Source organism: Balaenoptera acutorostrata, chromosome 20 (assembly GCF_949987535.1).
Source record: "Balaenoptera acutorostrata chromosome 20, mBalAcu1.1, whole genome shotgun sequence".
In the NCBI taxonomy this organism is placed as follows: domain Eukaryota; kingdom Metazoa; phylum Chordata; class Mammalia; order Artiodactyla; family Balaenopteridae; genus Balaenoptera; species Balaenoptera acutorostrata.
In genome coordinates, this window is record NC_080083.1 from 22,361,282 (window position 1) to 22,378,814 (window position 17,533).

The window sequence follows — 17,533 nt, forward strand, 5'->3', positions numbered from 1 at the left end:
ATTACTCTAGGAGGTGGATCGAAAAAGATCTTGCTGTGATTTATGTCAAAGAGTGTTCTTCCTATGTTTTCCTCTAAGAGTTTTATAGTGTCCAGTCTTATATTTAGGTCTCTAATCCATTTTGAGTTTATTTTTGTGTATGGTGTTAGGGAGTATTCTAATTTCATTCTTTTACATGTGGCTGTCCAGTTTTCCCAGCACCACTTATTGAAGAGACTGTCTTTTCTCCATTGTATATCTTTGCCTCCTTTGTCATAGATTAGTTGACCATAGGTGCGTGGGTTAATCTCTGGGCTTTCTATCTTGTTCCATTGATCTATGTTTCTGTTTTTGTGCCAGTACCATATTGTCTTGATTACTGTAGCTTTGTAGTATAGTCTGAAGTCAGGGAGTCTGATTCCTCCAGCTCCATTTTTTTGCCTCAAGACTGCTTTGGCTATTCGGGGTCTTTTGTGTCTCCATACAAATTTTAAGATGATTTGTTCTAGCTCCGTAAAAAATGCCCTTGGTAATTTGATAGGGATTGCATTGAATCTGTAGATTGCTTTGGGTAGTATACTCATTTTCACAATGTTGATTCTTCCAATCCAAGAACATGGTATATCTCTCCATCTGTTGGTATCATCTTTAATTTCTTTCATCAGTGTCTTATAGTTTTCTGCATACAGGTCTTTTGTCTCCCTAGGTAGGTTTATTCCTAGGTATTTTATTCTTTTTGTTGCAATGGTAAATGGGAGTGTTTCCATAATTTCTCTTTCAGATTTTTCATCATTAGTGTATAGGAATGCAAGAGATTTCTGTGCATTAATTTTGTAACCTGCAACTTTACCATATTCATTAATTAGCTCTAGCAGTTTTCTGGTGGCAGTTTTAGGATTCTCTATGTATAGTATCATGTCATCCGCAAACAGTGACAGTTTTACTTCTTCTTTTCCAATTTGTATTCCTTTTATTTCTTTTTCTTCTCTGATTGCCGTGGCTAAGATTTTTTTAAATTAAAAAATACTCATCTGGAGTTTGTTTTAAAGCAAGCTGTGTGTGTGTGTAGTATATGTATACACACATTTAGTTTGCCTTATATATGTATGTACATATGTAAATGTACTTCATGTGTGTATATTTATATGTATATACACTTATGTAAAATTCATAGCCTCTCACAGTATAGTGTTTGGAACCAGATGATAGTTATGTAAACACCAAGTTTCAAATGACCACCGCTCTCCCCAAACCCTTACCCTGCATTCTCCCCAATACTAACAACTGAAATCGCAGTATCACAACCAGCAGCTTTCACCTACTGCAGAGATTTCTCCACTGATCATTATTATCTCTTGGACATCACCAAATTGATAGATATTGGGAATGGCTTATAGTTTTTAGAGAGAATGTTCTTTGAGGAAAAGGGAACTGATTTTAATTTTTTAGGCATAGTTCCCATGATCTGGATTTTCTTTTCTTTTAGAAAGCAAAGGCCTTGAAAAAGAATAGCCAAATAAACTAGTTCTCAAATTCTGCCTTGCTTCCAAGTGCCAGCTGTGGTGTACTAGGTCTAACCTGTGACTTTCCTCAGATACAGGTTATTATCCATAACCTGCTTTTCTCACTTACCCTTCATCTTCTCCATAGCCCTGAGAGATCATTTTGAAGGAATAATGGATGAACCTTCTTCCTTGGCCAAACCTGTGGAGCTGAACCAGCACTCCCGATTCATAATTGGTTCCGTGTCTGAAGATAACTCAGAGGATGAGATTAGCAACCTGGTGAAGCTGGACCTACTGGAGGAGAAGGAGGGCTCTCTGTCACCAGCCTCTGTCTGCTCAGATACGCTCTCTGACTTGGGGATCTCTAGCCTACAGGATGGCTTGGCCTTACACATGAGGTAAGTCAGAGAAGTTTAATGTTTTACTTATTTAATCTGTCCTATTGGTTTCACTGATCTTGTTCTGAAAAGAGCAAGAATAATTTGAGCCAAGATTTTTTCACCTTTTTCTGTATCATTGGACTTTTTGATAAGTAAGTGGGAAATGATGTATTTTGCCTGGAGTGCAGGTTTTGAAAGTGTCTTTTCCTAAATGTTCCTCTAAACTTTCTCCCGTTCCTCCCACATGCTAGGTCTTTTAGTGAGACCTAGCAAGTAAGAGTGAGGAATTTCAGTCTCCGTACTACTTTGACTAACACTGTTATAACTGCCTGATGATTGATAGGACTTTTCCAGGGGTGGGCAAATTTGTAGTAGTCTTCTTTTGAACTGCTTTATCATGTCAGAAAGTTATATTCTAATTCTGGCAGGGCCAGTCTTTATTGAGGAACAAGGGGTTGTTGTAGAGCTCTCCTTTTTCTCTAGAAATGCCGTTCTCTACATGTAATTGAGAATGCCAGTAAATAGTAACACTAGATTATTCTTACTTATTGATGTTTGATTGTACAACCAGTGTGTGAACTTTTGGTCATTTGCTTTGCGTTTCTTGGATTGAAAAGTCTGAATTAGTGGTTCTTGGTTTTTACTGTACATCAGAATCGCTTGGGGGACCTTAAGAAATGATCCCCATCCCCAGAAATTCTGATTCAGGTGATACCGGCCTGGCTTGGAGCTGGGGCATTTTTATTTAAAGCTATTTGAGTGATTCTGATATACAGCTAGGGTTGAGATTATCGGTTAGCCTAGACAAACATAAATTAGGGTGACTATTGCTGCTGTTATTATCTTGGTGCTTCTCTAATTAATGGATCATAAAATAATTCAGCTCCTTTTTATACACTCAAGATACAGATTCTGTAGTAAAATCCTATACTGGGTCTGGCTGAATGCGACTGTCCTGCCTTATGGTTATCCCTGGGGATTTGGGGTCCTTGCTTCTGAAACATGAAGTAGTGAGTGTCAGTGGTCACCCCTGTTTGGCTACGTGGAGGTCGAAAGAAAAGAGTTAAGCAAGTTAATTATGTTTTACTTTTCCTAGAACTGCAATGAACCAGCGAGATAATTTAGCCTAATGCTTTTTATTTAAATAGATGAGAAAACTGAGGTCTAAAGAGGGAAAATAACTTGCCTTAAAGGTAAATAGCTAGAAGACTGGAATTCAAAGTTAGATGCCCGGATTCCATTGAAGTAACTTTTCTCCCCTATTTCCCTGACCATACAAGTGTTTTAATTATATAACTAGTGCAGACAAAGTTGGTTTTTAGGAGTTAGTGAATAAAGTATTATATCTAATCTCTGGGCTAAAAAGAGGAATAGAAGTCAGTATTTAGTAGCAGGGAAAAGAGGTCAGGTTTTTATCTTTATGTAAACATTTTTTCTTACTTAATAGTTCACTTAATGGTTGGCCTGAAGGCTAATACTGGGGGCGGTATCCCTGAGGTCATTTGTAAATGAGTGGGGGTTGTGACTGGTGGGATTACTTGCATCGAGAAGGCCAGGACCAAAGATTCGAAACCTTCTGCAATGTACTGGATAATCACACACAACGGAGAATTGTTCTCACAATGTGATGGTGCCACTGTTGAGAAAGACTGGATGAAATCTAAATCCTTAAAGCCACACAGCACTTGAGAAATTTGTCCAATTTGAGGCCAAGTGAAGCAGGATATCCATTCATTGGATTAGGAAATTGTGAGTTTGGCAATGGTGAGATAAATACCATTATAAGAAATTCAGCTGATGATATTACAAGGCAGTTTATAGTTGCCAAATCATTCCCAAAGTTGATGGCTCTTATTGCAAAGTCTATGGGGTCAGTGGTATGAGCACTTGAGAATTTCTTTGCATGCCCTTCTGTTGCAAAACTCATGCCTATAGCTTGTGGAGGAACCACGGATTGATGTGTGATCAGCAGCCTGGGAAGGAGACAGTGCCAGTTTCTACTTGCTTCTCAGATAGCTAATGTTCCAAAATAGAACAAAGGTTCTCCATTGATTCATTTTTTTTTTTTAAACTTCCATCACTTTTTTTTTTTTTTTTTGGCTGCATTGGGTCTTCATTGCTACGCACGGGCTTTCTCTAGTTGTGGCGAGCGGGAGCTACTCTTTGTTGTGGCATATGGGCTTCTCATTGTGGTGGCTTCTCTTGTTGTGGAGCATGGGCTCTAGGCCCCCCGGGCTTCAGTAATTGCAGCACATGGGCTCAGTAGTTGCAGCACGCCAGCCCTAGAGCATGTGAGCTTCAGTAGTTGCGATGTGTGGGCTCAGTAGTTGTGGCTCGCAGGCTGTAGAGCGTAGGCTCAGTAGTTGTGGCACATGGACTTTGTTGCTCTGCGGCATGTGGGATCGAACCCGTGTTGCCTGCATTGGCAGGTGGATTCTTAACCACTGCACCACCAGGGAAGTCCCCATTGATTTATTTCTTAAGTCACTTGTGGATATGATGTCCTTGGGGGGTAATTTATTTATTTATTTATTTATTTATTTTTAATTTTTATTTATTTATTTATTTATTTTTGGTTGTGTTGGGTCTTCGTTTCTGTGCGAGGGCTTTCTCTAGTTGTGGCAAGTGAGGGCCACTCTTCATCGCGGTGCGCGGGCCTCTCACTGTCACGGCCTCTCTTGTTGAGGAGCACGGGCTCCAGACGCGCAGGCTCAGTAATTGTGGCTCACGGGCCTAGTTGCTCTGCGGCATGTGGGATCTTCCCAGACCAGGGCTTGAACCAGTGTCCCCTGCATTGGCAGGCAGATTCTCAACCACTGCGCCACCCGGGAAGCCCCTTGGGGGGTAATTTAAATTGTTCCAAATTCATTTTATATATTAGAAAGGACTGTTCTGACATTTGCCACCAATTAAGTAGGTGACCACAGACAATTCATGTTACCTCTTTGGACTCATATTCCTCATCTGTGAAAATGATGATATTGATTCAGATACTCCTTTTCGCCCTTTGAACCCAAATTAAATAGAGACTGGCTGAGTTTAGGATTAGCTCCCAGAATGAATAGTCTTAATCCTTCACAACTGATACCGATTAAAGAGGCAGGTACATTCTCAAAAGATGCTAACTGGAGGTCATCTAAAACCAAGTGAAGTAATTGCCATAGTAAAGGATGAGAGTGGGCCCCTCTCTCAGGTTAGGGCTTTGTTTTAGGTGCTCAATGAGAAGTCTAGTGGGTGTGATGGATGAATAGGCAGAAAAAGAAAATAGACTTTTCCAGAGTTGGAGATGACTTGCATCACATGTTTTCTAGAGTGCCAGGGTAAGATTGGATTAATCACTCTCTAAGCTTTATGACCCAGACATTTGAAAATAATACCCTAAGAAAGTAGTTGTAGCTTGGTGGGAATATATAGGCATCATGGTAGATAACTGTGCTTTGGCTTTTTATTTTTAGAGAAGATCAGCTAGGGTTTGTGACCTGTATATCAGCTAGGTCGATACATTTCTGAACCTTACTATTATTATTTTTTTTTCAGTTTTCATAAAGGTCTATTTCATTATTGGTGGGTAGCGCATTTAACAGTAAAATATATTTAAATAATGTATAAGTGACTGCACGACTGCAGCATTGGTAACTAGATAGATAACCAATTCAACTAGAAACCAGCTAACAAGTAACTCTCTAAATATTTAAAATACAGCTCTTGTTTAGATCATCCTTTGTTTTGATCACCTTCTGGGGGGCAGGGAAAGCCGGCTGGTCACATTGGAAATATATTAAGGCCAAATCTTCTGATATCCATTCTCAGAGGTTTCGTTCAGGTGGATTAAGCCTCCAACTCCAGGGCAAGCCCAAGCTTGTGGCCTCCAGCATTAATGCTCTTGCCATCTACCAGAGCAGACAGTGTAAGCTTCACACCAGGCCTCAGAGTATGAGTGTAGCACACACTCCAATTAAACTAGAGTTGTTGACTTTTGCAGAAATGGAAACAGTGGGATCCAACTGATATTTAGCTGCAATGCCAAAGCTAGTGCAGTTGGTTCCTGCAGTGCCAAAGCTAGTGCAGTTGGTTCCAAGCAGCGTTTACTGAAGTGTCAAGATCTTCACGTACTTTCTGATAAATTGACCCTCCAAATTCTGTCCCATCATTGATGTTAGTGTGTAGCTGGAAGTCCCCAGTCCTGTAGCCCACTGCAAAATTATTCCTTGTCAGCTTTGATTTGGCACTGTCAAAAGTCATCTGGTGCCCAGCAAGCCAGCCCTCATAACCAAAGACCGCTGAACCGTGGATTGTAGGTCCAGCAAAATCAAAGCCAACATCACAACCAAGGTTTATACACTCCCTCTTGTAAGAAGACTTGATTTTACCGCTTTTCTTTCCCGTGTTTGGTGAAAAGGTGGTATCGGATGTCAGTTTCAAACCTTGACAAATCTGGTCTTCAATAGCGATTTCTGTTCCCAGAGTGTTATCAGTGTTCCACTTTTCTGTGAAAGTCAGACCATACTCACACCATTTATATTTGGTATCCAAGGTCCCAGTAACTTTACCAGTGTCTGTGTTAGATTAACCAGATGTTGAGAATTCCACCCCACTGCATGACTTTGTTTTCACATCTAGTTTCACCAGCCCAAAACCAAATCCTTTGTTGAAAATATCTCTGGCAGCTTTGCCATAGTCAGCACATGATGGAGAAATACACATTGGCCTTGGGCAGTTCTGTCGGTAGACCTTGGGAAAAGGTGATCTGGTGGTCTCCTGGGGTAGGGGGCTGAGGCAGCTCACTCGGGGTCGGGCTGCAGCTGCCAAGGTTGGAGGGCGAAGTTCATTATTAATATTTAATTGAAAAAAAATTTAATTGAACATTTGAGGAGAAAAACCATTAAAGACTGAATGTAGGCATCTCACTTTTGATACCTAATGTATGATTTGGTGGCATATAATAGAGCCATCTAGTTGTATGGATATTGACATTTTCTCTGCTCCTTGTGGGATGCCTCCTGAGGTCAGATTGTTCTGCATACTTACAATGCTGTGCAAATCCAGATTACCCCACACTATCACACTATCAAACAAACAAAGATAGTAATCAGTTTTGTCAAATAGTATGCTGATTTCCTGGTTGAAGTCCGGTTTGAGACAGGTTAGCCTCACAGTTGAATCTTTTACCTCTTAAGGTACTGTGATTTCTTTAAGTCTTTTTTATACTATAATTCATGTATTTGAAACTCCATCTCAATTTTCTCTTAAACTTCTTAAAAATGTATACTCAAAATATCAAAGGGCCAACATTTTATGCTTAGCAAGCATGTTTGGTTAATGACTTTATTTGCGAACAATCTGTAAATGCTGTTGTTTGTGTGTGTGTATATGTGTGTGTGTGTATATATATATATATATATATATATATATATATATATATATATATAGAGCCTAAGATGTCCTGTAGCTGGGGTTTAAGAAAGTAGTTGCTGCTGTGGAAGGAGAGAGTCACTCAGTTCACTCAGGGAGGGCTTCTTGAAGGTGAGTTATATTCCTATCTCCTTTATGGTCTAGAAAGAAAAGTACTTTACCAATATCTTAGAAAATTTAGAATTCACATATGAGATTGTCTATAACGTGTTTGACTCTGCAGAAGAATCTAACTAGAGAGTTTTGATGCTATTTTCTAATTAGAAATAATCTTTAAAGTTTCTCCAATGACGCCAGTCACGGAATGCAGACAGGTAATATACCGAATCTGGGATCAGCTCCTAGATACCGCACTTCATGGTCATATTAAAAATTTCATATAGAGCTGTACCGAGCTTCATGCATAAGAAATAAGGTGATTCTAACCTTAGTTAGAATCTGAGAGCATCTGGGAGTGGCTCTCAGCTTCCATTCCCATTGACTGGGTCAAGAGGGAAGTTATAGGGAACAAGAATAGTAAGAGAGGGCTTCCCTGGTGGCGCAGTGGTTGAGAATCTGCCTGCCAATGCAGGGGACACGGGTTCGAGCCCTGGTCTGGGAAGATCCCACATGCCGCGGAGCAACTAGGCCCGTGAGCCACAATTACTGAGCCTGCGCATCTGGAGTCTGTGCTCCGCAACAAGAGAGGCCGCGATAATGAGAGGCCCGCGCACCGCGATGAAGATTGGCCCCCACTTGCCGCAACTAGAGAAAGCCCTCGCACAGAAACGAAGACCCAACACAGCCATAAATTAAATAAATAAATAAATAAATAAATAAAAACCTTTTTAAAAAAAAAAAAAAAAAAGAATAGTAAGAGAGAGAGCTGACCTATTCCTGCTACATCCTATCCTATTTTTCACATTGTCTGTATGAATTAGCAGTCCTGTTTTCTCAGTGACTAATTAGAAAAATAATAGTAATGATTGGTAACATTATCAAGGGCTTTACTATATGCCAAACTCTCTGATGTGCTTTATGTGGAGTGTCACACTTCATCTCCACCACAGCAAACCCACGAGGTAAGTAATAATATACTCTTATTACCCACAATTTATGGATGGGGAGTTTATGGATGGGGAATTGCCCAGTCAGAGCGCATACTGTCAGCCACTACACTAAAACAAGAACCCTGGGTGTAATAGATAGGTTGTGGTCTCTTTGAGCAATTTTTCTCTAATTAAATGTCAGCCTTGTTTAAAAGGGACAGAAGTTAGAAAATATATATATATATATTTTAGATTTTTTTTTTTTTGATGTGGACCTTTTTTTTTAAAGTCTTTATTGAATTTGTTACAATATTGCTTCTGTTTTATGTTTTGGTTTTTTGGCCGTGAGGCATGTGGGCTCTTAGCTCCTGGACCAGGGATTGAACCTGCACCGCCTGCATTGGAAGACAAAGTCTTAACCACTGGACTGCCAGGGAAGTCCCTGAAAATATATTTTTACATAATGCTTTATTAAAGAAGCAATAAGGAAAATTAAAAACAAAATACTAGAAAGCAAACATAAAGCCTTGTATATCCACCACCCAGAGATAACTCCTGCTAATACCCTATTGTATAGTCTTCTGGATCCTTTTCTGTGCATATGTGCATATGCGTTTCTTGCTACTGAAATGAGATCATCCTGTACACATTGTTTTACAGTCTCTTTTTTGTCAAAAATTTCCACTTTTGTATTTCAATAAATTTTCATCTCATTTAATATGTACACCACATTCAAATTTCTCCAGTTGACTCTAAAATCCTGGTTCATCCAAACTGGTATCAAATCCAGGACCATACGTTGTATATTATATCCCTTAAATTTCTTAATCTATCGGTACCCTCTTTTTTTTTGGTGACAGTGACTCGTTGGAAAGGAAGGTAGCAAATCATGAAAGTATATGGCTACTAGTGATAGTTTGGTGGTATAGAGATAAATGGAAGGAAAAATAAAGGATAATTTACCATTCCACACTTTTTATTGTTATAGCATGTGTAGCACAACAATTTGGTGTTGCATTAATGATGATATTTTAGTGGATTGTACAATCATAATGAAAGTGACCATTATAAAATATAGTACGATTTGACCAAAAGCTATGAAGAACAAGAGCTTTCTAGTTTTAGCTGTATATATTTGTGTTTGACCTGGAAAGAAACAAGGATTCTGTTTATTTTTTAGTCTCTCACTTTTAAACTCCTGAGTCTGAAGTGATTTCATTTAAATCTAGTGATGGAGGTGAAAATAAATAGCTGCAAAAGCCTTTGGAAAAGTAAAATGTGTCATACTGGTATAATATATTATTTATTATGGAGGAGTCCATTTGTGAGGTAAATTTTCATATTAGGGCTTTTGGGAATTTAGATATGAAAGGCTTTTGATTACAGCAAACATTTACTGTCAATGTTATAATTTTATATGTTGAGAATAACCATTACTGAGAGGGCAGGAAACTTCATTTCCCCTTCCTATCTTTTGGCTCATCTCTCTCGAGCTGTGACATGGGGAATAAGGAAACTGGCTCTAGTTTTGAGTTTATATTATGGCTTTGCTTGCCGATGGGCCTGTGAGAGTGTTCTTATGTTTGGCTTTCTTAGGATTTCCCATTTAGCTTCCCTGAGCTTCCCCCCTTCCCCCAGCAGCTCTCCGAACTCTTTACTCTCAATACTCCTTCCTTGATATTCTGAGGTTCCCAGTTGCCATGGTACCTCAGAAGTGTAGTAGACAGAGAAGGTCATTATGAGATCTGCAACGTGGTACTTTTTTGCTGAGGGCAGTAGTTTCCTGTCTCTATCTCCCACTCATTCCTTCTTTCCATTCAGAAAACAGGAGCTGTCTCTGTCTGTGTCCCTATTATAGTCTCCAGAGTTTATTCTACAAATGTAGCTAATTGTAGGCATGAAATTACAAATGTTCTAATGTTCAGGACAGCTGCTTGAAAGTGTTTATTCCTTTTAGTACTCTTAGTGTAATGCATACATTTTCCCCCTCTGTTTTTCCTGTTAATATGAATTTAAAAGGGAAGTTTGCTTTTACTACTTAAATTTTTAAAAATTATGAGATGTATGCCTATTAGAGAAAATTTGGAAATCCAAAAAGTATAAAGAAAGAAATGAAAAACAATCCAGGATATGACCATCCAGCAATAACTGCTGTTAATATTTGATATGTTTCCTTTCAGTGTTTTTTACCCCTTAAGGATAAATTTCATTAAAAAGTATATACATAGGTGATGTTGTAATGAATGCACAGCTCTGTTTCCTGCTTTTTTTCCCCACATAACAATATTTTCTCATGTCCTTAAAAATCTTTCATAAACGTGACTTTTTCAGAGTGCTAAAGTAGAGTTATGCTTGTTTCTAAGTGGCTTTCCCTACTATGGGCTCTTTGGTTTCTGAGGCAGTTTATTACTCCTTGACAATCTACTTTCTATTTTCCAAAAAATTTTTTGACATCTATAATCTGTTGGGGGTCTCTTCTACCATTCTCTTTGTCCTTATATCTTTATACCTCTTTTGCTATTTTATTGTCATTTTTGTGATTTTGGTAGGGAACAGTAATAAACAAATGCTCACACTTTCAACTGGTAGTCCCATTCACTTCTTAATCTAGTGCATTTGGGCTTCTGCATTTACCATTTCTTGTAGTTACTCTTAGAAAACTCACTGGTGACCTCCTAATGGCCCCAGTCAACAGTGTTGGCTTTTCTCTCGCTGTTGAAACTACTCCCTATGTTTTACGAACATAATCTCCCAATTCTCTTTTCTGATCCTTCCCTCTTAGGTGCTTGAATAGGCTTGTTTTTTGTTTTTATTTATTTATTTATTCATTCATTCATTCATTCTTGGCTGTGTTGGGTCTTCGTTGTTGCACGTGGGCTTTCTCTAGTTGCGGTGAGCAGGGGCTCCTCTTCGTTGCGGTCCACGGGCTTCTCATTTGCAGTGGCTTCTCTTGTTGCGGAGCACAGGCTCTAGGCACGCAGGCTTCAGTGGTTGTGGCGTGTCGGCTCAGTAGTTGTGACTTGCGGGCTCTAGAGCACAGGCTTAGTAGTTGTGGTGCTCGGGCTTAGTTGCTCTGCGGCATGTAGGATCTTCCCGGACCAGGGCTCAAACCCATGTCCCCTGCATTGGCAGGAGGATTTTTAACCTCTGCGCCACCAGGGAAACCCTACATATTCTTGTTGATGCTATCCCCCAATAATTCTTGAATTCATCGCCTTCTTTCCATTGCTACTGCCATTGCTCTTGCTCTTATTTCTTATTTGGATTATGGCAGTAGTATTTTAGCGCTTCTCCAGTCTCTTTCCCCACACAGTATAAGCGCCACATGGCCATTGTCATCTCTCTAAGGTAAACTGATCATCTCACAGCACTATTCAGTGGGTCTGCATTATCCATAGGATATTTTAGTGTCTAGCCAAACACTGTGCCAGGGTCCTCATGTTCTTTCTTTCTTTTTTTTTTTAAATTATTTTAAAAATTTATTCATTTATTTTTGGCTGTGTTGGGCATTCGTTGCTGCATGAGGGCTTTCTCTAGCTGCAGTGAGCGGGGGCTACTCTTCGTTGCGGTGTGTAGGCTTCTTATTGTGGTGGCTTCTCTTGTTGCGGCGCATGGTCTCTAGGCACGTGGGCTTCAGTAGTTGTGGCACACGGGCTCAGTAGTTGTGGCTCGCGGGCTCTAGAGCACCAGCTCAGTAGTTGTGGCACACGGGCTTAGTTGCTCCGCGGCATGTGGAATCTTCCCGGACCAGGGCTTGAACCCGTTCCCCTGTATTGGCAGGTGGATTCTTAACCACTGCACCACCAGGGAAGTCTGCTAATGTTATTTCTAATACTCACAACAGCTGTAATCATTATGATGGGCTTAATGAGATCTGTAAGGGGCCCACTAATGTCTCAGAGATGTTTGAACTGGGTTTTGAAGGATGAACAGAAAACAGACAAGACAAGCTAACAGACATAGGTGTGTGTGTAGTAGAAAGGGTAGAGATGGTGAGGTTGACAACATGTGTAAAGGTACCAGGCTGTGGAAACATCCAGCATGTTCAGGCAGTTGTAGGACATGGAGTATCACTGGAGTGTAAGGGGGACAAGGTAGTTAGAGCAGTGGAAGAAGAGGCTGGTGAGATAAAGGTCAGATGGTTAAGGATCTTGTATGTCATACTAATGTTGCAGGAAGAAGGACCCCTGCCAGGGCCCGAGAGTGGGCTCTTGTTTAACACTCAGAAGTGAATTGTCCGAGGAGACACATGTGCTGACAAAGCAAGAGACTTTATTGGGAAGGGGTGCCCAGGAGGAGAACAGTAGGGTAAGGGAACCCAGGAGATCTGCTCTGCCGCGTGGCTCGCAGTCTCGGGTTTTATGGTAATTGGGTTAGTTTCCAGTTGTCTCTGTCCAATCACTCTGACTCAGGGTCCTTCCTGGTGGTGTGGGCATCACTCAGCCAAGATGGATTCCAACGAAAAGGATTCTGGGAGGTTGGTAGGACACACGGACTGGCGTCTCCTCTCTCCTTTTGACCTTTCCCAAATTCTTCCAGTTGTTGGGAGCTTGTTAGTTCTGCGTTCCTTACCAGGACCTCCTGTTGCAAGCAGCTACTATCTTGCCTGGCCAGGGTGGGCGGTTTCAGTCAGTGGTTCCCCTAACACTAAGACATATATAAGATGGAAAACATGGGGACTTCCCTGGTGGCACAGTGGCTAAGAATCCGCCTGCCAATGCAGGGGACACGGGTTCGAGCCCTGGTCCAGGAAGATCCCACATGCCGTGGAGCAACTAAGCCCGTGTGCCACAACTACTGAGCCTGAGAGCCACAACTACTGAAGCCCATGCGCCTGGAGCCCATGCTCTGCAACAAGAGAAGCCACGACAATGAGAAGCCCGTGCACCACAATGAAGAGTAGCCCCCGCTCGCTGCAACTAGAGAAAGCCTACGCACAGCAACGAAGACCCAATGCAGCCAAAAATAAATAAATAAATAAATAAATAAAATTTTTTTTTTTTAAAAAAGATGGAAAACAGTATTTAGGTTTGGCTGTACAGCAGAATCATCTACAGAGCTTTAAAGAAATATGGGTTCCTGAGCCCTGTCTCAGACTGATTAAATTACAGTCTCTGGTCATTCTGCTACTCTCTAGGTGAGTCTGATCTGAAACCTGAGCTGAGGACCACTTTTTCAGAGTTTAGAGCAATGCCTGGCATATAGTATATGCTTAATAAATGTTTGTTGCATTGAAATTAAAGTTGTGCAAGTAGATTTGATCACTGTGAGGAAGAGTATATAGGTAGAAGGGAAACGTATCTTAAGGAAATGTCTACCTTCAGGTGGAAGGAGGGGGAAAAAGGAGACAGGAAATGATCGGTGAGGTAGAAGGAGAACCAAGAAAACCAGAGGAAAGATGATTTTAAGGTAGAAGATGTGACATGAAGTGGTGAATAGAGATGAAAGATGGAGAAAAAGCACTGGAGTTAGGAGTAGAAGAAGCCTGAGGCGAACAGCTTTGAGTAGATGGCAAGAGATAAAGTAGTCAACAAATGGTGAAAGAACAGGAATTTCAAGTTCACCTCTTTAAGAAGTTGATGGCAAGGAAGAAAATACAATAGTTACTTAAGGGCAAAATAGGATCTGCTCACTTGCTCCCTCTCCCCCCCTCTCCTCCCCCTCCCCCTCCCACTACTCCCCCCACCCCTCTTTCTTTCTCCTCCCCCAAGCTCTCTCAGGTTTTCTTATTGGAATGCCCTTCTCCCGACTGTTGAAATTCCTTTCATACTTTGGGGTCCTCACGTTTTAAGGTCCTTCTCAAATGCTGGCTGTGCTGTGAAATTCTTCTTGTTCTTTCTACTATTTTGTAGTTCTCTTCTGGAAATTTGGCCTTCCATTTTTTTCCACAACAGTTTCATTCTTTTCCATTGTCCTTAAACCAGCAGTCTCCCTTTCTGCTAGTCCCTGCCTCTTCTAGACACACTTTCAGTTCATAACTTTGCCTCATATTTCATGGAGAAAATAGAAACTATCAGGCCAGAAATTCTTCCTCCCAACACTTAATTTCAAGCTTACTTGTATCTGTACTCATATTCTTATCTTTGTCATTGATTTTTAGTTTAATCCATTGTATTCAGAGGATATACTCTATGTAATTTCAAATTTTTGAAATTTGTTTATACTTTATGGCTTAGCATATGGTCTACTTTGGTAAAGTTTTTTTTTTTTGTTTTGTTTTGTTTTTGTTTTTTGGATTTTTTTTTTTTTGGCTGTGCCGTGTGGCTTGCAGGATCTTAGTTCCCCGACCAGGGATTGAACCTGAGCCCTCAGCAGTGAAAGCACTGAGTCCGAACCACTTGACTGCCAGGGAATTCCCTGGTAAAGTTTTATAAATACTTGCAATGAATGTGTATTTTGTAGTTGTTGGTTATAAAATTCTATACATGTCAGTTGAGTTTTTCAATTGTGCTGTTTTTCTGTTTCCTTGATCTTTTTTGCCTAATTGTTCTCAGTTGCTGAAAGAGGAATATTAATTAATCTCACTGTCAGAATCCTATAAATCAATGAGAAAAAGATATTTCAGTGTCTTTTGAAGACATTTCAACCCAATAGAAATATAAGGAAAAGACTTGAACTTCACAAAAGAAGATACCTGGACAGCAAATAAGCTTATGAAAATAAGCTGTTTAATATCGTTGATCATCAGGGGTTTGCAAGTTAAAAATCACAATGAATTAATTGCTATCCCAACCAAAAAGGCCAAAATTAAAAGACTGGCAATGTCAAGTGTTAGCAAGGGTGTGCGACACATGGAAGTCTCATACATAGCTGACGGGAATAAACCTAGGCACAGCCACTTTAGAAAAGTATTTGGGCAGTATCTTTTACAGCCGTAAACATACATATACTCTATCAACAAGCAAGTCCTTTCCTTGCTATTTACCCGAAAGAAATGAGTGCATTTGTCCACGAAAAATGAAGTTCAAGTATTGTCAAAATTCATAAAAAACAGAATGTCCACCAATAGAATAAATAAATCATGCAGTAGTCACACAATGGAATACTACATGCAATGAAAATGAACAAACTACTGCTATGCCACAACATGGATGAATTTCATGGACATAATATTGATCAAATACATACAGTACGGCACTATACATATGAAATTCAAAAACAGGCAAAACTGATTGATGGTGATAGAGTTCAGAATAGTGTTTACATTGGGGAAGATATTGACTGGAAAGGAAGCACACTGGAGCCTTCTGAGACTCTGGAAATAATCGGTATCTTAATGGAGTGGTTAGTTATGTGCATATGTACATATGTAAAATTAATTGAGTGTATAATTAAGACTTTGTACTTTATTGTATGAAGTTACATCTCAAAAAGTAGATAAAACAGGCAGGACTTCCAGCTATAACTTAGTGAGGAGATGAACAAATCCTTAATCCCAAAAAGCAACTACAAAGCTTGACAAAACCATTTCAGCCTTAAAATCAACTATAAGGCATACAACAGTCTGAGAGAAGTTTATATTTGAAAAACTGCTGAAATTCAATAAGAACAGTAGGGGTCTGTGGTGTTCTTGTCAGGACTTTTCCCATTCCCTTCCCTCAGGTTGGTTGGCATGGAGGTTTTGCCACTGTGGGTATGCCATAAGGGCTGGAGTTTTTTGGGTTTTTTAAATTAATTAATTAATTAATTAATTAATTAATTTTATTTTTGGCTGTGCTGGGTCTTCGCTGCTGTGCGCGGGCTTTCTCTAGTTGCAGCGAGCCGGGGCCACTCTTCATCGCAGTGCGCGGGCCTCTCACTGTCGCGGCCTCTCTTGCTGCGGAGCACAGGCTCCAGACGCGCAGGCTCAGTAGTTGTGGCTCACGGGCTTAGTTGCTCCGCGGCACGTGGGATCTTCCCAGACCAGGGCCAGAACCCGTGTCCCCTGCATCGGCAGGTGGATTCTCAACCACTGTGCCACCAGGGAAGCCCAGGGCTGGAGTTTTTTTTTTTTTTTTTTAAGGATTTTCTTATTTATTTATTTATTTATTTATTTATTTTTGGCTGTGTTGGGTCTTCGGTTCGTGCGAGGGCTTTCTCCAGTTGCGGCAAGCGGGGGCCACTCTTCATCGCGGTGCGGGGACCGCTCTTCATCGCGGTGCGCGGGCCTTTCTCTATCGCGGCCCCTCCGGTCACGGGGCACAGGCTCCAGACGCGCAGGCTCAGCAATTGTGGCTCACGGGCCCAGCTGCTCCGTGGCATGTGGGATCTTCCCAGACCAGGGCTCGAACCCGTGTCCCCTGCATTAGCAGGCAGATTCTCAACCACTGCGCCACCAGGGAAGCCCTGGAGTTTTTGATGCTGCAGTTGAAGGGAGCATACTCCTTTTGGGTGGTGGATGATGCCCATGCTCCCCAGTGGCATTGTCAGTAGAAGTGACCATCTGGCAGGGGATGAGAGAGGTGGGCCAACCGCTCTACTAGCCTGAGGTGTGTTTGTGGTGGGGGTGAGCATATTGCTGGTTGAACCTGCGTGCGTGCACAGAGTGGACATGACAGGGCTTAGCAGAAGGTTAAAGCCAGGACCTACTTGAAAACGTCCTGAACTTTGAATGTGCTACTCTGCCTTACACACAGACACATGAACAGAGTACAAAAGCCTTACTGGCCTCGGGTGTTTGGGTATAACCCCTGCCTAATCACTGGCTGACATTTAAGTTTTGCAGACATAGAGGTAACCCCTTAGAAAGGAGGTTGAAACATAAAAACACATGATAAGAAGAAATTGAGCTGAGGCATCAGTGATTGTACACTTTGGGGGAGAGAGATTTCACAGATTTAGCCCAGGCAAATTATTATGCCAAGAAAGAAAAACAAACAAGCAAACATTAGTAACAACAACAATCTTCATGGGTAAAAGAAATCAGAATCCAGAGATGCTACAATAAATTATTTAATATGTTTAGTTTTCAACAAAAAAATCATGAGATGTGAAAAGAAATGGGAAAGTTAGCCCATATTTAGGAAAAAAGTCAATATAGACAGTCTCTGAGTGTATAGATACTGGATTAGCAGACAGAGTCTTCAAATCAGGTATCATAAATGTATTCAAAGAACCAAAAGAAAGCATGTTTAAAGAATTTTTTAAAAGTATGACAACAATGAATCAATAAATAATATTCTCAGTAAGGAGAGAGAAATTTAAAAGAAGCAAATGTCACCAAAGAGGATATACAGATGGCAAATAAAGA

The 17,533-nt window shown here is 40.6% G+C and overlaps 1 protein-coding gene and 1 pseudogene across 8 annotated transcripts in view; one reads left to right on the forward strand and one right to left on the reverse strand.

The window, feature by feature from the left end:
• Positions 1-17,533, forward strand: part of ACACA (acetyl-CoA carboxylase alpha) — a 210,266-nt gene that overhangs the window by 60,665 nt on the left and 132,068 nt on the right. For all 8 annotated transcript variants that reach the window (XM_057535458.1, XM_057535459.1, XM_057535463.1 and 5 more), the window contains one exon: positions 1,630-1,882. In XM_057535458.1, the coding sequence (XP_057391441.1) occupies positions 1,630-1,882 (253 nt within the window). The remainder of the gene's footprint in view (positions 1-1,629; positions 1,883-17,533) is intronic.
• Positions 5,693-6,580, reverse strand: LOC103010246 (voltage-dependent anion-selective channel protein 2-like; annotated as a pseudogene).